Source organism: Myotis yumanensis, unplaced genomic scaffold (assembly GCF_028538775.1).
Source record: "Myotis yumanensis isolate MYYU_CA2020_CCGP unplaced genomic scaffold, mMyoYum1.0.hap1 SCAF_7, whole genome shotgun sequence".
Taxonomy (NCBI): Eukaryota; Metazoa; Chordata; class Mammalia; order Chiroptera; family Vespertilionidae; genus Myotis; species Myotis yumanensis.
In genome coordinates this window covers 65,289,195-65,314,532 of record NW_027223758.1, presented here as the reverse complement: position 1 = coordinate 65,314,532, position 25,338 = coordinate 65,289,195, and the positions used below count along the sequence as shown (strand labels likewise).

At 46.2% G+C, this 25,338-nt stretch overlaps 1 protein-coding gene across 1 annotated transcript in view; it reads right to left on the bottom strand.

Annotated features, from left to right (window-relative positions):
• The window catches only part of CHCHD6 (coiled-coil-helix-coiled-coil-helix domain containing 6), a 209,562-nt gene that overhangs the window by 32,324 nt on the left and 151,900 nt on the right, over positions 1-25,338 (bottom strand). The window contains exon 6 of the mRNA XM_070420740.1: positions 10,992-11,062. Coding sequence (XP_070276841.1) covers positions 10,992-11,062 — 71 coding nt within the window. The remainder of the gene's footprint in view (positions 1-10,991; positions 11,063-25,338) is intronic.

Here is a 25,338-nt window from a genome sequence, read left to right as displayed (position 1 = left end):
TCATTGAATCACTCTATGTACCTAGGACTGTCCCCTCTTTTGACTACTGCCCTCCAATCTCTTTCTCACTAAAATGTGAGCTTCTTGCCGAAACTGGTTTGGCTCAGTGGATAGAGCGTCGGCCTGCGGACCGAGGGGTCCCGGGTTCGATTCCGGTCAAGGGCATGTACCTGGGTTGCGGGCACATCCCCAGTGGGAGATGTGCAGGAGGCGGCTGATCGATGTTTCTAACTCTCTATCTCTCTCCCTTCCTCTCTGTAAAAAATCAATAAAATATATTAAAAAAAATAAAATAAAATGTGAGCTTCTATATAATACCTACTGTTTACTGAGTACTTGTTATGTGCTTAACAAATTACCTCCTGATGCCCTCAAAACAAACTTCCAAAGCAGGGAAGTGTGTCTCAGACAGTTACATCCTAACACAGGCCACACACCAGGCAGCACTGCTGGGACCTGCACACTCACCAGTTTGACCTCCAAGCCCTGCTCCACACGGGGTCCCCACCCCACAGGAGGCTCTGTGTGTGCCTCACAGAGAAGGTGCTTAAACAATGAACTATTTGTTTTTAAATCCTACCCCTAATGTCCTTACAACAGGCATCAGCTCTGTCCAGAACACACTTGGTGGGCATCTATCACAGTTAAGTCCAGAGCTGGACAGTGGGGATACAGAGAAAAATAAGATATTGGATTGACCTCTGGGTAAGACAAATAGTAAGCAGAAAAGATGCTTAGGTTGAATTTTGAAAAGTCAGCATAATGTGAAAGGAAAAAGGAGGGAGGATATTCCAGACAGAACATAGGATGTATAAAAATAAACAACTAAGTAGATTCTGCGTTCTGAAATCAGGAACCAAGCACAGTCTCGGATCTGAAAACTATCTTTAGAACTCATTGGATCCGTGCATATGAATGCCAACCCTGAAGGGTTGAAACCCTGCTGGAGTGCTGCACTGAGGATCCTGAGGCCATGTCCAGGTTCAGCAGGAGACGGCTGGGATCCACAGTCTGTCAGGTGTACGATGGGGGCAGAGGCCAGAGCCAACTCCCTCCTTTCCCAGACAAAGCCACTAACCCACAGAACCAGCCTAGGGCTTTGGCCTTGGGGAGCACTATCACCCCACATCTTCTGTTTGGACGTTCCATTCCCATATGATACACAAAGATTACCTCTGTTCATCCATTCTCTCTCCACACATCTTTGTCTCTCTCGCTAAAATAGAGGCAAAACTCTGCCAGCATTGGTATGCAAGTAAATGCCCACACACACACACACACACACACACACACACACACAGTTGTAGGCTGAAATGTAAGGAAATGTTACAACTCTGGGGAAGTCAGTCATCCTGCTAATCAACAAGCAGCTAATCCTCTGTCCTGTAAGTCTCTGAGAGAGGATACACATCCCAGTGTAGCAGGAAAAAGCAAGTGTAGACTCATGCTGACATGGCTCAAATCCCACTCTGCTGCCATCTGGCTGTGTGTCTGTCCCTGGGCACTTCTGTGGATTTTTGCATTTAGTCTTCACAAGAGCCTTAGAGAAATAGGCATTATCATTGGCACTGTTTTATAGACTAGGAAAATGAGACTGAGAGGTTAAGTGACTTAGTTTCCACATCTGCAAAATGGGACAATAATGACATCTGCCACATGAGCTTCTTGTGACCAGAAGACCTCGGGTACTATGTACACACCTAGCTTAACAGCTGCACATGGTGACGGTCAGTAACTGTTTTTTTAAAAAGAAATGTATTCACTGAATTTTGATTTGTTAAATAAACTATTAAGTGGGATTTGTTAACCTCTCAAAGGGCCACGTACACCAGTTTATACCACATATTTTAGTAAATTTCTGAAGAGAAAATGCTCCTTTTAAAAGGTTAGGTAAAATAGGGAAGCGAGAGATAGGAACATCTTTTGAATTCAGACCAATTTGAACATTGTCTGGGATAAAGAATGTTTAGAATGCTATCTTATTAGGGGTTCAAATAAATGGCCATTGTTTTAAGAGGTGACAGATCTGTCATTAATTCACTAAATAGATGTAATTGTGGAAGCTCAGCCCCTGAAAATAGTTTATTCTTCCAGGTGGGTCCCAACCCCTCCCCCATTGTTTATTTAAGAAGCCTCACTTGCAAGTGATGGTGAAAGCATAGAGCAGCAGCTCAGCTCCAGCAAGTTCCACTTGGCCATGTCCATGTTAATCAGATCCCTTTGGATCAAAGTCCTTGGAGCACAATGACTCAGTTTCAGGAAACAGTTAATACCCTTCTTCCTTCAACTCAACTGTTCTAACCTCTTTGAGGGCTGGCTCTTTGTGGGGCCAGGGAGGACTGTACAAGTTTCCTGGCAGGAAGAAGCCGAGACAGGCTCTGAATGAATCCCACAGGAAGAGGACTGAAGGTTGTCATAAAAAATAGATGCAACACAATAAATGCAGGATGTTCCCTGGGGTCTTAATCTCTTCTTTCAAAAAATCTGAATAATTCCACCTGCTGCACTGTTGTGAGGTAGAGGGGTGTGCATGTGTGTGTGTGTGTGTGTGTGTGTGTGTGTGTGTGTGTTGCGTGTGACTACATACTTTGAATATTCATTTCTACCCCTCCAACTGTTAATGTCAGCCTCACCAACAACACTCTTCAGTCATAAGTTCCCTGTCGTCCCTTAACTCGGGCAGGCACCTTCTGCTGTCCTGCACCCATGTTGGGCTTGGCAGGCTTCAGGAAAGCTTGGTGGGCCCAAGAAAAGTTGGGAAACATCACCCGTGCCATCGGTGTCTAATGTTGCTAATATAACCAGTGTCTGATGGACTCCAGTACTTACTATTTCTTCTACCTGGCATGGCTATTTTCTGCTTGGCAAACTCCAATCATTCCTCAAAAGCTAAGTCAGGACTTCTGCTCCCAGCTACAGTGAAGTAGCTAGTAAAAAAAACTATGCTCTCCTCTGAGAAAAATTTTTTAAAAGCTGGAATACAATAATTTGTTCTAAGACATCTAAGGACTAAGACAAAGTAGGACTTAAGGGTCAAGGTTATGAAAAAGGAACTGTTGAAAGGTAAGCATTCATTCCCAAAGTCACTTTTGCCCTCAGTTTGTGCCAATTCTTGGTGCAGGAAGGGAGGCTGAGAGTAGGGCAAACAGAGTCAGCTAAAAGGCAGACAAGCCAGTAGGGCTTTTGGCAATTTCACAGGACTGTAGAGAGACAACATTCCTTTGGAGGTTGGGGCTGCCAAGGCAGCTAGGATTTGAGGGATCAGGAATCTAGAGAGAAAGGAGCTAAAAAGAAGTGAGCCAACACTTAGTGGTTTTCCTCTTTTAAAGTATTTGTCAGATTCTTGAGTTACTTAATGCAAGACGCTAAGGAGCTAAGTAAAAATCCATTGAAAGACAGAGTAGAATTTTCAGAAGTCTCAGAGCTAAAGGGGTTTAGAACTCACCAAGAAAGAGGAGCCCTGGAAAGCCATGCCCTAGGAACAGGGGTAAAGCAGAAGTAGCCTGAGCTTTACCAACTCTGCAGGCAAGCCTCCATTCAGCTCAGTCCCTCATGCATTTAAGGTGATCTGCCTTCACTCAGATGGGCAACAAGGAATAGGGTAGAGCATCTCTGATAGAGATAACATACTCCAGAGCCACTGTACTTTATCTGTATAATGTATGACATTCAGTGAAAAATTACCAGGCACACAAATAAATAGGACCAAGAGAAAAAATATGCAACAGCAAAAGACCCTCAGCTGACTTCAAAATAACTATAATTAATATGTTCAAGAAAACAGATGACAAAACCAGAATCTCACCAGAGACTGAAATTTTTTTAAAAAAGGAGACAAAACTTCTAGAATTGAATAAAATGCAATAATTGAAATTTAGAATTCAATAAATAGGTTTAAGACAGACTTGACACATTAAAAAGAGGATTAGTAAAATGCAAGGTCAATATAAAAAACACAGGCTACAGCATAGAGATGACAAAAAAGTGATGAAAAATGAGGGGGGGGGGGTGAAACACCCACAAAACATGTAAGACACAGTAATACATGTAACTAAAATTCCAGAGAGGAGAAAAGATACAGTGGGGCATAATTTTTTAAAATATATTTTTATTGATTTCAGACAGGAAGAGAGAAGCAGAGAGAGATAGAAACATCAATGAAGAGAGAGAATAATTGATTAGCTGCCTCCTGCACACCACTACTGGGGATCAAGCCCACAACCAGGCATGTGCCCCTGACTGGAATCGAACCCGGGACCCTTCAGTCCGCAGGCCAATGCTCTATCCACTGAGCCAAACCAGCTAGGGCAGGGCAGAATTTTATTTGAAGAGATAATGGCTGAGAAATTTCTGAAACTGATAAAAGAAAACTAAACCACAAGACATGAAACCAATGGTGGAAGTGGGAGGGTAGAATTTAAACCTAGGCACACCATAGTCAAAACACACACACACACACACACACACACACACACAAACAAACAAACAAAAAAGAGAGAAAATCTGAAAATCAGAAAAAAAGAAATTACAACAAAGGAGTAAGAATAATATCAATAGATCAACAGCTGACTTCTCTAGGGAAAAACAGGTATCAAATGAGAATATGAAGATGCCTTCAGAGAGCTAAAACAGAGGATTGCTATATTCATCAAAATAAAGATATTTCCAGACAATCAAAAATTTGTAATCAGCAAAGCTGTTGGCATAGGTAGCTAGATATTAATAAAGGAAAGGAGCAAAGAGAATCGGACATTGTTGAGCATAATCAACTGGGGAGCATGAGCCTGCTTGCTTCTCTAGGAAGTTACAGCTTCACACACTCCCCAAGGACCCATGGGTCCCTTCCCCACAGATCATTGGGGTAAAAGATAAAACAATGAAAGGGGAGGTAAACACATGCTCAATAGGAGCCAAAATGGAGACTACAGATGTCTGTCAGTCTAGCCTAGGAAAAGAATGGATTGGTCAGGGGATGGTCCCTTCAGAAGCCACAGCCCCCGCCCCTGCTAAAGCTTGGGAAATTGATTGGTTATTTTGAATAAGCTCCTGGTCCTTCCCAAACCGGAGATAATCTAATCCCAGGTAACAAAGCCTTTCTCTCTTCCCCCGCCCCCCCCTTCTCTCTCTCTCTCTCTCTCTTCTCTCTCTCTCTCCTCTCTCTTTCTCTCTCTCTCTCTCTCTCTCTCTCTCTCTCTCTCTCTCTCTCTCACACACACACACACACACACACACACACACACACACACACAAATGCTTGCTCTATGGATTCACACATTCTCTCTGTAGCAGCCACACTGCCGGCAGCCACCCGGACTCCAAACACAGGCTCCAGGCCTGGATACAGCCCACAACAATGGATCAGAGCTGGGACCAGTGCTAACCTACCTGCATGGGGACTGAGATGGCTTAGCAGAGGCTACAAAGGACTAAGCTTTAATATGGCACAGGATCTCTAGACACTGGCCCTGATTTTCCTTGGCAGAACAGAGATGGGACATTAGGAACCCAGGGGCTGCCTTCTATTTTTGTTAGTTCTGATCAAATAATCGAATCGATATTCCCTCCCCTGGGAAACCAACCTTCAGATCATTTCATAACTGACATTCACTTTTGCTTAGACCAGTGGTCGGCAAACTCATTAGTCAACAGAGCCAAATATCAACAGTACTTCTTCAAAATGGACTCGCTCAGGCCGAAAACCGACTTCTGCGCATGGGCCACGAAGTTTCAATCGCACTGTACGTGCACGCCCACACGTGATATTTTGTGGAAGAGCCACACTCAAGGGGCCAAAGAGCCGCATGTGGCTCGCGAGCCACAGTTTGCCAACCACATATGGCTTTATTCCATTTGTTAAGACCAGTAACTTTCCCCTCCAGACTTGCCCCAGATCTGGACCAAACCAGAGAATTCCCGGCTGAAAAACCCACCTAGAGTCCTTTAAAATCTCTAACTCCCTGTCCCTGGGTGACACCATTTTGGGCAGCCCATCTGGTTTGCAGATGATCTAATAAATTTATAATTCTTTATCACTTTATTTATCCCCAGTGTGGGGCTTGCAGGAGGCAACCGATCAATGATTCTCTCTCATCACTGATGTTTCCATCTCTCCCTCTCCCTTTCTCTCTGAAATAAATTTTTAAAAAATATATTTTATTGATTTTTTACAGAGAGGAAGGGAGAGGGATAGGGAGTCAGAAACATCAATGAGAGAGAAACATCGATTAGCTGCCTCCTGCACACTCCCTGCTAGGGATATGCCCGCAACCCAGGTACATGCCCTTGACCGGAATCGAACCCGGGACCCTTCAGTCCGCAGGCCGACGCTCCATCCACTGAGCCAAACCGGTCAGGGCTGAAATCAATTTTTTTTTTTTTAAATCTTACTACCAGACCTCATCCTCCCTCTTGGGTCCTTGAAAAAAATGCTTTTTCTCACAACAGAGCAAGAACCCCACTTCCACCAGCAACAAAGCTGTACTAAACTAAATACTAAATGAGTTCTTCAGTCAGAAGGAAAGTGATCTTGGAAAGAAACCATAAATCCATCAATCAGTAATGATACAGAAAATTTGAATATGAACGACCACCTGAACCTAATTGACAAACAGAAAACTATACCCATGGGTAGAATATACATTCTTTTCAAAGGCACATGGAAGGCTTACCAAAACTGGGTCATAAACCAAATTTCAAACTTTTAAAGAGGATTTAGAGTATCTCTAATCACAAAATTAAACTAGAAATCAATTATAAAAAGGTAACTAGAAAATTATCATCTGTTTGGAAATTAAGCAATGCATTTTAAAATAAACTATGCATCCAGTAGAAATCAGAATAAGAATTAGAAAAAAATTGAATTTAATTATCAATGAAAATACAATATATCAAAACTTGCAGGGTATAGCTAAAGCTATGTTTTCAGATAAATTAATACCTTAAGTGCATATATTAGGAAAGAAAGAAAGTTGGAATGGTATTTCACTATTCCTAGAATACAAGCAAAATTCTGTCTGCGCTGGCTTCTGCTGACTTTCCCCAGCTTCATCTTAAATCTCTCTTTTTTTTTCATTCATTTCTTTGCCCACACTGGCCTTGCAATTCCTTGAATGTGCTAAATTACTTCCTGCCCTGGGGCCTTTGCACAGGTAATCCTTCTTTTTGAAATGTTCTTTCTCCTTCCTTCCTCTGACCAACTTCTCATTTTACTGGAGTCAGCTGACATGCCATTTCCTTAGAAGCCTTACCAACTCCCAAGTCTGGGTTTGGGGACTCAAACCTGGGCTTTTAAATTCAAACTTAGTCTTTCTTTCACGACTCATTACTGTAATCAGTCATTGTTTGGGCAACTGCTTTTTGTGCTATTAATTTAAAAATATTGTTTTTCATTCCCCAAATGCTATAAGCTCCTTGCTGGTAGCAACCAAAGCTGTCTTGTTTATCTCCAGCACTTAGCATAGTGCCTGGCAAATAGCCTATACACATGTGTTTAAAAAATGGGTGAGCCCTAGCCGGTTTGGCTCAGTGGATAGAGCATCAGCCCAAGGACAGAAGGGTCCCAGGTTCAATTCCAGTCAAGAGCACGTACCTTGGATGCAGGTTCCCCAGCCCTGGTCAGGATGCGTGCAAGAGGCAACCAATCTGTGTGTCTCTCTCACATCGATGTTTCTCTGTCTCTCCTTCTCCCTTCCACTCTCTCTAAAAATCAATGGATAAATATCTTCGGGTGAGGATTAACACACAAAAACAAAACAAAAACAAAAAAAAAGTGCGTGAAACATGAATTATCCATCTAAGTAACCAGTTTACTCAAAGTTGTTAAAAGAAGAAAATTCTCCAGTAGTATTGCTGTCAGCAGTTGGCACTTACTCCAGTGGCACTTACAGTGCAGTTTACAATCATTTGCTAATCCAGGAAATCTCTCAATCAAAGATTCTGTCCCCACCTTAATGTTTAAGTACAATAATTTTAACTCTACATTACTTACTGTTTAATTTGTTTGGGAAAAGACAAAAATTTTCTTCTTTAGTAAACTCTATATATTACATCTGTTCCATGCTATGTCAAGCTAGGTGTTGTAAAAGTGATTCAAATGACTGCCATTATTAGTAACAGTCTGTGGACGAAAACAGGGCCACATATTAAACCCGATAAACTGAGAGACCAGAAGGATGGAATGAAAATTCCTAAGTAATAGCGGTCCAGGCAGATACTAGTAGTTGTCTTAGGCCTATAGCTTCCTTGACAAAGGTCAATCTTTATCTTAAGTGAGCCTGTCTATTGTCTTTTTTGCGGTCTCAGATAACATACCTTTGAAACGTCAGAGGAATCTCCTTTTCCAGACCCGTCAAGACACAGCCCCCTGCACCAGAGCAGGAGACCACACAAACCCTCATTGTTATCTTGTTCCCACATACCATCTCTGTGTGCTGTAAATGTTATTTATTAACTATCCTGCACCTGCCAATGTAAAAGAAATAAGTGTCTCCGGTTTTACTTTTTTATCCAGGCCCCGAGATTTCCCGGGTTTGCTTTTTCCCACCCCTTCCATCTACCAGCCATGGGTTTCATGTAGTGCTCCTTACATCTCCTCCTATGATTCTAACGTATAAATGCTGCAATACTGCCATTCTCAGGAGCATTTTCTCAATCCGTAGGAAGCTTGCTTCCCATCAGTTAACAGTTATCAGTTTGACTCAAACTCATAAAAATTCTCTATAGGTTTGGACATAAGTCAAATTTATGTCCAAGCAGTTGTTGACATCATAGGTCTACTTTCTCTGTGGTATCTCACTAAAAGCTTTAAAGGGGTTGTTCTTCTTTGTTTTGTAGATGAGGAAACTAGAGAGGTTAAGTGACTTGCCCAAGGGCACAGAGCCAATCAGAAGCAAGACTGAGGTGTGATTCCAGGTCTAGGCAGACTCATAGCTCCAACTGCTGCCAATCTTATGTTCAGAGGGGGCTTTCAAGGGACAGGGAAGAAGCCAAGGCAAAGAGTGAAAAACGGTGACTACAAAGCAGTCTCAGCTAAGCTTGACCCCAGCCTAGCAGGGAACCACGTGTGACTGTGGACAACCTCTCTAGCTTCAGTTCCTCATCTGTGAAATGGAACCAATAATAGTAAATGAAAGCATATAGTTGAAGTGCCTGCAAAGCACCTATCATTTAGTAATGTGCTTAGTAAGTCATTCTCAAGGGATATTGCAAACAAACTACTCTTTGCTTTGCTCAGATTAAAAATATACTCATATGTCAGCTCCCCTTTGCCTTCAGAGGATATGATGAGAAAGAATATGATGATACAGTCGAATTCACTAAGCCAGGGACCAGGAATCCATGAGTCCCAACTCCCAGGACGGTGAGCCACATGGCAGATGACAAAATGCGTGGCCAGCGACTGTAAAGCTGCCCGGCTTCTCCCCAGAGCTGCTTCCCTTCGGCAGTTGGTTCCATGATCTGATGAAGGGGGGTAGGGGGGCTTTGGATCCGGCATCACTGCCCCACACACACTCCAGGGGGTGGGCCAGGGCCAGGAGCCAACACCGATTTTGCCCTTTCCAGGATCACATTACTAGGGTGGCTGCCACCCACCCACCTCTGAGGTGTGACTGCTTTCCAGCCTCTTTCTCTCATTGATTGTGATTATGAGCACTAATCAGCCCCAGGGGTGAGGACAGTGCTCACTTGGGCCGCACAGGAGCCTGGTCTGTGAGGACAGGAGCTTCTGCCTGTGGGGTGGCCCACACACTCTGCAAGGGCAGCTGGAACATTCCATTCCGCAGGGTCCACACAGCTTGTAGCACTCACACACCCCCACCCCAGGCCCTGGGGGATCCCAATGGGCAGGCACAGGACCCTTCCGCATGTTACCTGCTGGCTGGGAAGGTCTTTTTCCTAGGCTCCTATTACTACTGCAGGACTTGACCTCTTCAAGATAACGGCTTCTCTTTCCCAAACCTACTCTTTAGTCAGCTGTACCCCAATCTGGTGGTATTTCCCCAGCTTCAGGTGTCTATGTACCCCCTGGGCCTGTAATGCCTATGCATCTCCCCCACCCCTCACCCCTCCTGGCTCCACACACGTTTTTCATCAGCAGCTGTGTTCACAAGAAATGTGTCACTTCCTGGTCACCCAAACCTTCTGTTTCCATCTCTTGGTGCCAGACCCAACCCTTCAACACTCTGCACTCTGACCGGTTTGCCTGGGAGTCACCCCGACTAACCCTTGAAGGAGACAGACCCATGAAGGAGGAGGAGCAAGTTGGTCAGAGCCGCTGGTTACCTTATGAAGGTCTACAGAGTCCACAGAGACCAACTTCAAAAAAGAACCCAAACGTAAGGCCCGGCTCTCACTTCCCCACAGGAATCCCTCAGATCTTCCCTGACCTGCCCGCTAAACTAAGCAGAACTGCGTCTATATTGGACCTACTGCATGCACCTCCCATCCTGACATTCTGGCTCTGGTGCCTCCCCTGACAGCACAGGAGCACGACAGACGGGTTCCGAACGCTGCCCTCAGCACTGTGCGACCTGAGCGAGCCATCAGTGTCCCTGAGCCAGTCCTTCTGGAGTAAAGCAGGGGCCACCTCGAGTGTCAGCATACACGAGCTTATGGCACAGGGCCAGGCACATGGGGTGCCCACAGGGAACAGACCCATCCCCTGAAAACCAGCTCCACAAATGGGGACCAGCAGCACCCCTTCCCTGACTTCTCTGGGGGCCTGATGGACACCTGGCCTGGAATAGCCCTGCCAAGTCTGCCGCAGCCCCACTCCATTTGCCAGGTTGCCAGGGGAGAAGCGAGTGCTCATGTGGTCAATTACAGGTGACCAATAGCTGCCTCAGATCCAGGTGAGAGAGCTGAGAAACAGATGGTCCTCTGTGTTATTACAGAAATTTGAAATTAGGCAGGTGCTGGCAGGTTTCAAGCCATGTATGGGAATTTTTACAAATACAGGCTAAGTTTACAAACAATATTAAACAAATTCTTACTTTATCGTGCCCTCCATTTTCGAAGCTGCCTCATGGAATTGCTGTGAAGATAGTTTATACATCTCAGCATTCTACAAAGAGAAAAATAGAACACGTTACCAAAGACTGAAATTTCCCTCTGGCCCTGTCACGTGATGCAACTGCATTAAAAAGTGACAGATGCTAGCTAGCTCTGGCCAGGTGATTCAGTTGGTTAGAGCATCATCCTGAACACCAAAAGGTAATGGGTTTGATCCCAGAGCAGAGTGCATATGGGAGGCAACCGATGTTTCTCTCTCTCTCTCTCTCTGAAAAATAAAATAAAATAAAAATTGACAAACACTAATTTCTTGACTAGCATTAAAGCAGACTAGTGACTGATCCACAGCTTAGGTCTAGTTCCTACCCTGGAACAACCACAGCTACAGAATCCTAGCCGAGCAAAGAATGGAAGGACATGGATTTTCCAGTTTAGGGGTCAGCAACACGCCCCCCATGAGCAAATCCCAGCCTGCCACCTGCTTTTGTAAATAAAGTTTTATTGGAATTCGCCACAGTCTGGACTTGTTTTCACTTCTGTGGCTGCTTTGTGCTGCAATGGCCGAGTTGAGTTGTTGTGACAGAGGATGTATGGCCCACAGAGCCTAATATATTTACCATCTTTAAGTAAAATTTCTGCTGAGTCTGGATCTGGTCCAAGCCTTATTTTATAAGAGACTCTGCTGCCCAGAAAGATGAAGCCACTAGCCTAAAGTCACACAGCAAGTGGCTGTGCCAGGGCTACAGCCCAGGAGGCTGATCCTGAGTCGGGCATGTGCCCTGCTGCCTGCCAACACCAAGGTGCTTCTTGGCATGGTGACTGGACAGAGCCCTGCAGGGTGGTTCCAAAGGCACGCACTTATATCCTTTCTGAGGTTGCCTCGTGGGGGTACATGTACAGAGCCAGGCTGGTGTGGAGACAGCCAGGTTTGCAACAAGGTCGAGTTGGATTAAATCCCAGGGGCCACCTCACTGTGACTCTGGGTAAGTCACTACTTCCTTTTGCCTCAAAGGCAAGTTGCTTCAGGCCACACAGAACCAGAATCCAGCACTTTCTACTTGTTTCCCGGAGGAGACCAAAAGAAACACACAGCTAGCCCACCTGCCACCACGCTCCCTGCAGAGAACTGTGAGGACTGACTTCTTGCAGGAACAGCCTCAAGAATTAAATCACCCGGATCACAGCCCAAGACAAGGCCGGCAGTCGGACCTCCCCAGCGAGGGTGACAAGATAGCAGCAGATGCCATGCACACAGACAGCCTGGCCTGAGGGGAATGACCCCCTCCTTAGACAGACCAAAATGAGTGAAAGGTGCCCAGAACGGAGTCAGGCAGAGAAAGTGCCTTGTCTCATCACCCATCTGCAGGGAAGGTGGGGCAGGAAGCACCTCCCCAAGGACCTACAGAGCAGCAAGGCTGTACGGCAGCCTCAGGGAAGAGCCACGCGGGAGGTCAGCACGGAAGGTTGTGCTAGAGGGAGCACACTGGGGCAGAGCAGTGTAGAAACTCAGCTCTGGGTGGTGCTGGGGTGAGGCCAATGCCAGGCCTTCCACCCCCAGCCACCGAGTGAGCCTGGGCAGGTCATGCTGCCTCTTCCTGGCTCATGTCCTCATCTTTGACCCGGGGAGAGAGCCAACACCTCTCTCTGATGGCCATCATTGAGACAAGGGATGCGAGAAAGCTCCCACCACACAACAGGTACAAAATAAATGGGGGTTCTCCTTCCCTCCCGGCCAGGCTGCCCTGGCTCCCGCTGGCACATGCTCACTCCAAGTCGCCCAGCACATTTCTCTCTGGAGCTGCATGTTCCAGCCAAGAGATCACGATTCTTCCTCAACCAGACTGACATTCACCCGACACTGACTGTTCTGAGCGGAGGAGTAAGGACGAGACGAGTGAAATCAGGGCCTCCCCTCACTCTTCTGTGACACCCTGGAGGGGACCGCTGAGACTCAGTTTGTAGTCCAATTCATGAGTCCTCACAGAAGGCTGCACGGTCCAGAGACCCACATTTTAGCTTTCGCTTGGGCACATGCTGGCAGTGTTCTCTGGGTCACTTACTTCCTTGAGCCTTGCTTCCTTGTTCCCTCCCTCACAGGGTGGCTGAGACCATGCCCGGTGGTTCCTGGCTCACGATTCCCTCTGTCCACGGTAGCCACTATCATGACACCACAGAACTTTCTAACGCCAACATGTGCCTTACCTAAGCACCCCCACCGATCCGGGTCTGTTTCCTTTCCCACAAGATAGCCTCACAGCCCAGGCCTTCTCCTCTTTGAAACAGTATCAGGTCCCCATCTTCCAGGCCCCACCACTCGTCAATGTCCCTTTACAAGGGAGTACCCTGCCCCAGATGGTCCCAGAGTGCTGGTTGACAGAAAACTCATTGTATCTCCTGGCACACAGACCAGCAAGGGTGAACCAGTAAGCGGTTAAGTCAACCACAAGCTCAGACTGAACATGTGGTCAGTAAGGTTTGTCACAGAAGTGCCCACAGGCCAAGAAGTGGTTGTGATTACCCCACAGCAGCTTCCTCTATCGTCTCTCAGAATGACTCAGAGGAAGTCCCCTTCCTGCCGTGACCCACCCACCCACCCTGCCTTGTAATCTGCCTGCGTAGACCCAGACCGACTGGGCATTGTTGGGTGCCCCGCTGCTGCTCCCCTGGTACACCAAGGCCCTGGTCAGACTCTGGGAGTGCTGAGCTGGCTTCCTGTGCTCACGGCCTGTGTCCAGCAGGCCTTCCTGAGGCTTCCGAAGAGCACCCAGACCCCTCTGCTGGGAAGAGCAGGGCGCTCCGCAGACTCCTGGACCTCACCACCACCAAACGGCTTCTAGAAGGACTGGCCACAGACATTCATACGGGAACCCACTGAGTATTGAGACAAGGGTGCCTGCTCCCGGGCCTCCCGGGCTTCCAGATGATGCCACATCACAATGACAATAGACGTTCGGCCAGTCACCCCAGGTGACACGGAGGCACCAGAAAGGACAGCCTGGGCCATACCATTAGCCTGGCTCCTAAGGAGCTGACTGAAACCTGATCTTTTTTTTCTTTTTTAATATTAAATCATGTTTTTGAAAAAACAATACATGGTTTAAAAAGGCAAAAGCAGAAAGGACAGAAGGTAGGTATTTGGTGACCAATAAGCCTCTCCACAGCCTCGACCTGGAAAGAAAGTCAGCTGGGACCCAGCAGGGTTGGGGAGTGCGGGGAGGTCGGGGTCTCAACTGGCTCAGAGCCCAGATGGACCCCAGCCCAGTGAGTGGGGAACAAAGGTTTTCTTCTTTTTAATTCTTTCCTGAGAAATGAGGATATTTTTTCCATTGATTTTAGAGAGTGGAAGGAAGAGGGGAGGAGGAGAGAGAAACATCGATGTGAGAGGGACACATCAATGGATTGCCTCCAACGTGCGCCCAGACTAGAGGTGGGGATCGGCCTGCAACCCAGGTGCATGCCCTTGACTGGGAATCGAACCCGTGACCCTCCTGTATGCAGGCCAATGCTCTAACCACTGAGCAACACCAGTCAGGGCCAAAGGTTTTATTTTTTAAGCAAGGGAGTGGCAGGGTCAATTTGTATTTCAGAAAACATTCTGGCAGCTGTGTGGACGGTGAACTGCAGTACCGGGAGAGGGCCTGGGTTCCCACAGCACAATCCCACGCCTGCCCCTGAAAAGGAGCCCTGTTATCCATTCATAAGTCGCTGAAAATCATTCTGAAATGCATTGTACTGAATCTACACACATTAATTAACACCCACTGATAGTAGTGAACTATTATTTCTGGGGAATTTTTCTTTCCCATCAGACTCTTCTGATTCCTGATTCTGGATTCTTTTCCTCTGCCCAATAAATGGCCACCCCTCCTCCTCCTCCTCCTCCTCCAGCTGCCTCGTATGCACATCTGAAACCAGAAACCTGATTTCCATTAATTAAATCTGCCATTAAAAATTAAATAACGTGAGCAAGAAGGTGTGTTATCTCTACGGGTTTCAAAAGTCGCAGTGTTTCTTCAATTACTTCCCAAGCAGTTTTCATATTTCATACTGTCTGATTTCTCCACGGGCCTGGATTTGCAAGATCAAAAGAGAGTGCAAGGGTGAGGGGAAGCGCAGTGAAAAGGCTCGGAAGGGGAGGACAGGGAAACCGTTGTGGAAGGCCAGGGAAACGGTCCTGCTGCCCCCTGAGGAGCTGGGACCCGGGAGTGGGGAGGCCTGGGTAACCCACTGGCCCCATGCTTAGAGCAGGTCTGGGGGACTGTGGACAGGAAGGTAACCAGGCTCATTCTGACGGCCTGCAGAGGAGCCACTGGGGAACTTGGGAGCCCTGACAGACACACACCTGCACTGGGTGTCATGGGAGGCATTGCTGTCCAGAAGACAGAATTAAGGTCTAAGGTGCAAGCCAGGATCAAGAGAGGCTGCCAGGGTCAATGAGGATGGACACGGGCTCTGGAGTCAGGTGGGCTGAACTAGGGCCCGGCTCCCAGGAGTTGTAAACGTGGGCCAGCATCCAGACTGGGGACATTGTCTGTAAACTGAGGACATTAATAGAGCCTCCTTCACACAGTTTTGTTGGAAATGATACAGATGCTAGTGAGATAATGCATACAAAATGCTCAGAACTGTGTCTGGCACACGATAAGCTCAATACATATATTAAGAACTTAACACCCAGATGCATATCAACCAAGGAAGACATCTGGAAGAGACCCGGCAGTGCTGAGAGAATGAGGGAAGGCTCCTTTAGGATGAAAGCTCCACAAAGGAGGGGCTCACCTGTCTTGCTTGCTGATCTATCCCCAGAGCCCCTAACACTACCTGGCACATAGTAGGCCCTCAATAAAGAGTTGTTCAGTAAATGGAAGTAGGGGGTCAGAACCACCAGAAAAGATCCAAAAACACGATAAGTTCATGGCCACTAGCTTAGTCAATTGAGAAGGTTTGCTGGGCTGCCACTCCGTGACCGGCGGGCCGCTCCGTGGGCACCAAGGACCGAGCCAGGTTTGGACACAGCCCTGTGAGGAAAGCTCTCAGATTGGGTGGAGCCCATCCAGGACTCAGGGCCAGGCAGAGAGGGGGCTGCAGGGGTGAAGTGAGAATCAGAACTTGGACCCTTTCCCTACAAGTGAGAGCATTTTAACAAATGTTCTGGGAGAGGGTAAGAGCAATACTCACTAGTCCTTTTCCGTGGCCACAAGCATGTTGCTCACAAGGTTCCACAGTTCCCTCGGGCCAGGTGCTGTGGCAGGGACCTGCAAGCACGCTGGCCCCTGCATGCCCAGAGCAATGCTTCAAGGTAGGAATGTCACTCCTCTGCCAGAGAAGACCAGGCTTCGCCAGGCAAAGGGTCCCACCCAGGGCCAGATCTCCAGGGAAAGAGGCAGGACCACTTGGTGCCCTTGCTCTGGGCCCAGCAGTTGCCCAGGAAGAAACATCACAAACCAAAGGCCTTGTGGAAAGAACATATGTAGAAAACTGTGAAGCCCAGGACCATGGCTGCCTGGGGAAGATTCCCAGCAAACTAATGAAACTGGGGAAAGCCAGGGATGAGAGGTCAAAGAAGCCCCAGAATCTGAGGACAGGAGAACCCCAAGCTCAGGTGCACTCAGCACGCCCTGGGCCAGTCATCCAGCAGATGTAGATCTCCCAATCCAAATTACCAAGCTTCCCACCCTCCCAGGAGAGCTAATTTAAAAGGAGGAAAAAAAATGCATTCAGGATTTGAAGAATCTCTGACTGGAAAAGAATAAAAAACACAAAGACAGGAATATAAGTATTTTGTGCAAAGTTAAAATAATCAATATAAACTTTTGTAATGCTTAGGACATGCAGTCAGCCAGACTATCAATGAATGAATAGCAATGCAATTTGGTCAAGTGTCTAAACAGTTGGTTCTTGGCTGTTTATGAAGTTGGTCCACTATGCCTTTGGCCTGTTTCCCTCCTCCTGACCCAGCCCCTTCCCCAAACACTCAGCTGACACCTAACCTAAGTTTGAAAACTACTCCTTCTCCCTCACCCTTCCCCTTACACTGTTCTCTAAGCCACGGATACTGCTAAAAACAGCCCTGACTAGCCGGCTTGGCTCAGTGGATGGAGCGTTGGTCTGTGGACTGAAGGGTCCCGGGTTCGATTCTGGCCAGGGGCACGTGCCTGGGTTGCGGGCTCATCTCCAGTGGGGGGTGTGCAGGAGGCGGCCGATCAATGATTCTCTCTCATCATTGATGTTTCTATAAAGAAATATATTTAAAAACAGCCCTGAAAGGAAACTAGCTGGTTATGCTCACTTCTGCTCTCATGTGGAAAGAGTACCCCTCTTTCCTGACTTGCTGTGGCACTCACCAGGATGGGGGTACACAGACCCCTCTCCCTGAGCCTGTTTCTTCATTGGCCTCTGGGGAGAAAGCCTGCCTGTGTTCTGGGGCACTCTGAGCATGCAATGAATAATGGGTACAAGCATTCTTAGCACATTGCCCAGCATGTCAAGGTTTAATTATTTCTTCCTTTCATCCAGCAAATATTTATTGAGTGCCTATAGTTTACTAAGCCTTGCTCCACAATCAGGGGGCACATCAGTAATCAAGAGAAATGATCCTTTCCTTCATAGAGCTAACAGTCTTGATATGGAAAAGAAAACAATTCTACTTGTAAGAAACACCATAAAAAGACACAGGGGTCAGAGGGTTGAGGAACAACAAGATGAGGGTGGGGCGATTTTAAATAGGTTGATCCAGGAAGGCCTCTCTGCTGGGGTGACTTGGGGTAGAGATCTGAACAGTGTGATGAGGGAAATATGATCTGGGGAAAGGCCCTGCGGTCGGACTACTTGGCGTGTTCTTGGGAAAGCAAGAGGAGCACGGACGGAATACATTAAGATGAGAAAACAGAGGCAGTGGGAGGATAGGGCCCGACCACACTCACACAAGGCTCCACAGGTTCCATGCTCACACAAGGTTCCCCGCCCACACAAGGTTCCCGTTCTCAGGTTGGCAGGAAGCCACTGGAGGGTTTGATCAGGGGGTGATAAAATCGGATTTCCATTCTGGAAGGATCACATCTGCTATGTAACGGAGAGCCTACCAGGAGGAGAGAGTGGGCTCCAAGCCACCTGGAGGCTGCTGTGGGAGAGGTGGCAGGGCATTCACCGAGGGGTGCCGAACATGCTCTGCACCGTCAGCAGGGAAGAAGCAGACCCATACCTCGGTCTCGGCTCTGCTGAGTGGGAAATGACCAGGACAACCAGTGGAAAAGTCAGGAAGGCTGTGGGGATATGTGTAAGGAGCTCAGGGGAGTAGAGAAGTCCAGGCTATGAATTCTACAGCTTTTGCTGCAGTATCTACTCAGTAAGTCTTAGCTGAGTGCTGAAATCCCCTTTGACCCCCAACAGACCCCAGCTCCATTGATGGTCTGATCTCATTTAGAATTTCCTCTTCCCCTTTGTGGGACATTCTGCCTCCAGAACTCTCCTCTTTCAAACCCTCATCTTCTGGTGTCTGCTCCCTGCATTTCTGCATTAGTAAATACCACCGCTCCCCCTCCAATTCCTGCATGGCGGGCGACCTGTCAATCATCGCTCTTGGGGCCCCCATATCAAGCTGGCAAACACATGTGAGTAACCCTGCCTCCTGCTTCTCTCTCGAGGCCTTTCCTTTCTCTCCCTTGTCCCTGCTTTCATTCAACCTTTATTACCTTATGAGCGGACTATTACGAGGACACATCTTATTCATATGCCACACTGGTTCTCCCCCGTCTACAGAGCAGCGTCCAAGACTCTCCCTTTGAAATTGACCTCTCTAATAAACGACTTTGGCACTGCCCGATATGCTCTGTGCTTCATGCCATGACTCATCGTTTTCCAAGCCTCCAACATGTTCTCTATACTGTTTTCTCTGCCGATTCTTCCCCATCCACCTGAGAAACTGATTCATGCTTTGAGACTCAACAACACCCCTCTACTGGGCAGTCATTCCTCTCCCATATCCCAGGCAAATTAATGATTCCCTTCTTGGTGTCCTGACTGAGACGTACTGTACGGCAGCATTTCCCACAGTGCACTGCAATCATTGGCTAATATGCCTGTTCCCTCACATGGACTGGAAACCATGTGAGCTCAGAGTCCATACCTGAAGAATAAATGAAGGTGTTATTACTCCACTCACTCTGATCTCTGGACTCTGTCTCCTCCACATTCTCACAGTGTTGCCTCAGCACTGATGTCCTTACCTCCAGCCTAAGTTAGCCAACAACTCTCTACCTGGTGGGCCTGGCCTTGCCTCCTTGAATCCACCCCCTCAAGGCCACAGGAACATTCCACCTGAAGCACACACCTAATTGTGCCAAGACCCAGCTTATCCCCTTCCCCCCTTCTCCAGGGTATCCCCATCCTGCCCTTCCAGACACCCCTCCATCCCTGGACATCTACTCCATGTCCTATTTCCTAACACACCTGGCTGGCTGCCATCTGAACATCATTCCCTAAGGTGTCAACTGCTAATCAGAGTGTTGTGACAGTGGCTTTAAGTGAGGCCTTCATATAATTATTTGCATTTGTGAAAAGTCAGAGGAAAAGCAGGCTCTCTGCCTTTGTTGTGTCATTATGAGGAGTCAAAGGCACAGAGCTGGGTTTTCTGGACCACACCTCTTCTGTGGGTTTGGCTGAGTCTCCCAGCATTTCTGGGTGTGTGTATAATTGGGGGTGGGGAGTTGACTAGCCTCTCCTTACAAGGAAGTGAGAAGTATAGAGCCTAGGGCATCTATCTATATGTACATACACACATGCACACATACACACTTCGCACACTGCAAAGCATTAGATAAATGTAAAGCTGTGGTAATTAGTAAAAACTATACAGGTTTTTAAAACTTTTTATTTACACTGAATACTAACCATTAGCTGCCAGACCTCTGGGTGAGTGCTGACCTTACCCAAGAGCTGTTCTTCATTGAGTATTTGTGTCTGGGTGAGAAGACCCACCTCTTTGGAATACAGTCAAACCTCGGTTCTCAAACATCTCTCATCTCAAACAATTTACTTCTCAACCCAACAACCCTTTCATGCTGATACCTGCATGATCAGGTGACAAAGAAGACAATTCGTGAGTATGAGTCAGTTTACCGCTAAACCTCACATTGTTAACATCTCAGTAAATTCAGTATTTTCATGTGTTTTTGGCTTTTGTTGCTGCTTATCATTATTAAAATTTCAATTTTATTTTTTAAAATAATTTTATTGATTTTTTTTTAGAGAGAGAAGAAGGGAAGGGAGGGGGGCAGGGGGGAAACATCAATGTGTGAAAGTGAAACATTGATTGGCTGCCTCCTGTACACCCCCTACTGGAGATCAAGCTGGCAACCCGGGCATGTGCCCTGACCAATAATTGAACTAGCAACCTTCCGGTGCACAGGACTATGTCCAACCAACTGAGCCACATGGGACAGGGCTAAATTTTCGTTTTTTACTATACATTTCATTTCCTTTTTGTTAAATTTTCATTTACATTTCATGTCCTTTTTGTTTGTAAAGTGTTTATAGATTAAGCAGTATATAAGACATGCACTATATATAAGAAAGGTTAAAACGGAATCATTTGGAGATCTGGAACAGATGAATTCAATTTACATTATTCCTAATGGAAAAAATGATTCGATTTTTAATAGCCTTCAGAAATGAATGAAGTTTAAGAACCAGGTTCCATGTATTTGTTAAGACTGCAGTGGTTTGACGGAATCCTACGGTTCCTCACAAACAGGTGAGCGATCTGCAATAGAAGGGGCTGGTGAGAGGTGTAGGTTAGCGCCTGTCTAATGAGAAGACTTTGTGTTGGAGTGCACAAGAAGGGACCAGAAAAAATAAAGTTAGAGGAGTAGGATTATTTAAGAAAACTTCATGGAAGAAGTATGATAAACAGTTAAGGTTAAAGTGATGTGTGGGCAAAAAAAATATATATATATATATATATATATATATATATATATATTTTTTTTAAATATCTATGGTATGTGAAGGTAAATTTCACAGTATGCAGGCCTGGGGCCTGTAGACCAGGATGGAAACCCTGAACCAAACTGAAATCAGGGAGTGGGCATTAAAGTAGAAAGGAAGGCAAAGAGCTTTAAACAGCTGCTAAGTACAGAGCAGCATTTAACCTAGATGGACAGAAGCCATGTGAGGGCAGACAGTGAGAGAATTCAACGGTGTGCTTGCAGTAAACAGGACAGACAAGGTAATCTGCCACCGTAATCATTCCACCGCCGGGTGTGTGAGGAGGCAAGGCCGTCTGACGGGTAGCATCACTGCTCTCACACAAAAGCTGGGCAGCCAGCCAGGCCTTGGTGCTGCTGGTTAGTTGTGTGTGTTTTTTTACATGTGCACAAACATATTTGGCTAAATGACTATCTAAATAGTTTGAAAACAAAATACAAAGCACAATAGAAAATAAAAAAATCAATAGACATGAATTTTAATTCCAGTTCTGCAACTCACTGGTGCTGTGAATTGCTGATTCTCTGCGACAAAGAATAGCAGAGTAAAAATCTCAAGGACAAGCCTGAAAGCTGTGAAAAGCTCCGAGGCTGGGAACTCCACGGTTAAGGAACCAGGGAAATGGTATGGCAAGGGGTTTGCGGTGCAGACCCTCTCAGGCCCTAGTTACATCAGCCCTTCAGGTGCTATGCATGTAGGTCACAGAGGCATTAAACAGATGTTCTGCCTCTTTGTGCTGATCCGTGAACTTCTGCGTCCAGATGAACTGCAGAGGCAGGCTCTGGGCATGGCACCGCACTCAGCGATTCTCAGCATTAGGGTACTCAGCCCTGTGTGACGGAAGCCAGCCACACACACTCCTGAAAGCATGCCTTTAGGTCCTCTCAGAAGACTTGCAAGAAAAGGAAGATCCCCCAGGCAGGCAGCTACAAGTCTGGACACCCTGCTGCTTAGGACCTGGGCCTCCCATGCAGCTGAAAGTCGCCTCACCTCTCCATTACACCTCCACCTGGCCAGTCTGAGGCAGTGTGGCAATCTGAGGCCTTGCTAATCAAAGGAGGGCTCAGGCACCAGCAGAATCAGCATCGCCTGCAAGCTTGTTAGAGATCGAGAACACCTCAGGCTCTGTCCCAGACCTGCTCTGAAGCTAGGCCCCAGGTAGACCTCCTATGAGCTTCGTTTCAATAGCACTACATTAACTTTTCAAAAGTCTGAATGCCCTTGATTGGGTCCTGCCCTCCTTAGTTCGCCACAGCTCTTATACGTCCCTGTGGTTTTATACCTGTAACTCCATGTACCTGAAATTCCTCCCGGGCTTCTGAAGGCAGCTGTGCTGTGGCCCTTAGCTTGGTGTTTACACTCCAGGACAGCAGTCTCTCTCTGGTGGAACATGAGAATTACTGGGTAACTTTCAGAAGTCATGCCTGAGCCCACCCAGAATAGTCTCATGATTGGGCTGGGTTGGCACCCAGGCATCAGTATTTTAAAGAAACTCCCCCAGAGGATTCTCATGTGCAACTAAGGTTGAGAATCACTGTTCTAAGATCAGGAAAACCTGAGCTTGAGACCTGAGATTAAACCCTGGCTTTGCCACGTACTACTTATGTCTCTTTAGACAAGTTACTTTACCACTCTGTGCCTTGGTTTCCTCATCGACCAAGTGAGGACAGTAAGAGTAACTGTAAGATCTGGTGGCTCCCTCAAAAGGAGTGCTGTAGGAGGAGGGAGACAGTACCGGTACAATTGCACTCACAGATGATAGGGATTAATGGTACCATTTCACTCAGGAGAGCTTACCTCCAGTTATCATAACGCCAGTCTTCTCTTACCAGCACCCAACCCTTCCTCTAATTGCATGGTTTCAAACCTTCCCCAAACCCTGCAGGCACTCTTTGGAAAGAGCCTCAGTTGATTTATGTTCCAGGATGAAGAGAATATCAGTTCAAGATGCAGCCTGACTAGGAACATGACCGCCTCCTCCCTCACACAGATTACTGCCACAGGAAAGTGGTCATTATTTTTCCAAATAGGTTTTCAGTTTCTTGGTCTCTCTCTTCTCTTTCTGGCACCCCCATGATGTGAATGCTGGGATGCTTGAAGTTGTTCCAGAGGCTCCTTAGGCTATCCTCATTTTTTGGGATCTTTAAAATTTTGCTGTTCTGATAGGGTGTTTTTTTGCTTTCTTATCTTCTAAGTCGCTGATTTGTTTCTCAGCTTCATCTACTCTACTGTTGATTCCCTGTAAATTATTCTTCATTTCAGTTGCTGTATCCCTTTTATCTGACTGTTCTTTAGTATGCTACTGATTTTCTCACTAAGTTCATTGAGCATCCTTATAACCAGTGTTTTGAACTCTGCATCTGGTAGATTGCTTGACTCCATTCTGCTTAGTTCTTTTTCTGGAGTTTTTCTGTTCTTTCATTTGGGACATGTTTGTCTCATTTTGGCTGCCTCCCTGTGTTTGTTTCTATGAATTAGGTAGAGCTACACGTCTTCTGGGCTTGGTAGAATGGCCTAATGTAGTATGTGTTTTATAGGGCTCAGTGGCACAGACTCCCTGATCACCGAAGCTGGGCACTCTAGGTGCACCCCCATGTGGGCTGTGTACACCTTTCTGTTATAGTTGAGCCTTGGCACTTCAATAGGAGGGATTTACCCTTTTTCTTCATGTCGCTACAAAGTACCTGTACAATAAATTTTCTGGACCCAAGTAAAAAAGTCCAACATTATTCCCCCAAAGTTTCAATGTGACAATTTAACAAACATTCAATTTAATGAATGCGATCTGGTGAGATCTTTGGAGACTGATTTATCACGGTGATAGTCAGGACAATGTTGGTTGCAAGTAGTGGAAAATTAGATTGTAGGTGGTCTGAACAACTAAAAGGAATTACTGACTCACATAACTGCAAAGACCAGTGGTACTTTTGGTAAGAATCAAGTGTTTGAATAAAGTCACTAAAAACTTGATTATTAAAGAAAAGAAACTTGATTATTTCCATCTGCCCATTCTGCCTTCCCTAGGTAAGCTTCATCCTAAGGTGGCTGGCTGCCAGCACCTTCCTTCCTTGTTGACATACAGCAGGAAAATAAAGCCTCCCTTTCAATACGTGATGGAAGGGCTCTCTTGCCAACAGAAAAGATGAATGAATGAAGAAAAGACAGTATGCTCTCTGAAGCCCAAGGCATCATCGTTCTTCAGGGTCCCCAAACTTCTCTCCTTTGGGCCTATACTGGGTCATGTTAGCTGAATAAACCTCTAAGGCCAGGAGGATGGAATGTGAAGATTCATTTAAGCCAATTGGAGGACACTTTAGAATTGGCACTGGGTTTACTTCACTCAGAAACGCATGGGCTATATGGACAGGAAAGGAAGGTATCTAAATGAAACCCCAGACACTGACACAAAAAAGAAGGAAAAGTGGATTCTAGGCAGCCTCTAACAGCAAAAGGCTTTGATAGTCATTCAAAACATTCACTATCCAGCCAAGATTTAGATAATTAGCAAATTTGATAAGTGGACTTTCTACATCTTTAAATCGCTAATAAAAATGTTGACTGAGATAGGAGTAAGGAGGAGTCTCTGGGTTGATGTTTATCTATTTCTTAGCATCTTCCTAATGTGGTAATTAAACCTATCACAAAGCAACCTGATCATCTTAAATTCATTCACCTGACTCAAAAAAGATGTCATTAGCCCCTAGACCAGTGATGGCGAACCTTTTGAGCTCCGCGTGTCAGCATTTTGAAAAACCCTAACTTAACTCTGGTGCCCTGTCACACATAGAAATTTTTTGATATTTGCAACCATAGTAAAACAAAGACTTATATTTTTGATATTTATTTTATATATTTAAATGCCATTTAACAAAGAAAAATCAACCAAAAAAAATGAGTTCCCGTGTCACTGCTGACACTCATGTCATAGGTTCACCATCACTGCCCTAGACCAAATGTTATACAGAAGTGCAGAAAGTAGTAAATCCAAGCTACTTTCATGGTCTACCATTATACACGCCCCTACAGGAAACGATGCCCGTGTGAGACTCTCACAGCATAACCTGAGCACTGGTGAAGCCCAAAGCCCTCTCTGCTTATCCAGTTGCCCACTGGACCCACGTGTCCCCTCAACAGACACACATTTAATGTGCTTTTTCCTCTTCTTAAGTTTCACATTTCCGGTTGTTTTTAAACCATTTATTGAGGTGAAGTTAACATAACATAAAATTAACCATTTTTCAAGTGGTGTTTAATACAGTCACAAAATTGCAAAACAACCAGCTCTATGAACATACATGTATATGCATGAAGTCCCTGTTCTCAATTCACTTGGGTATGTACTTA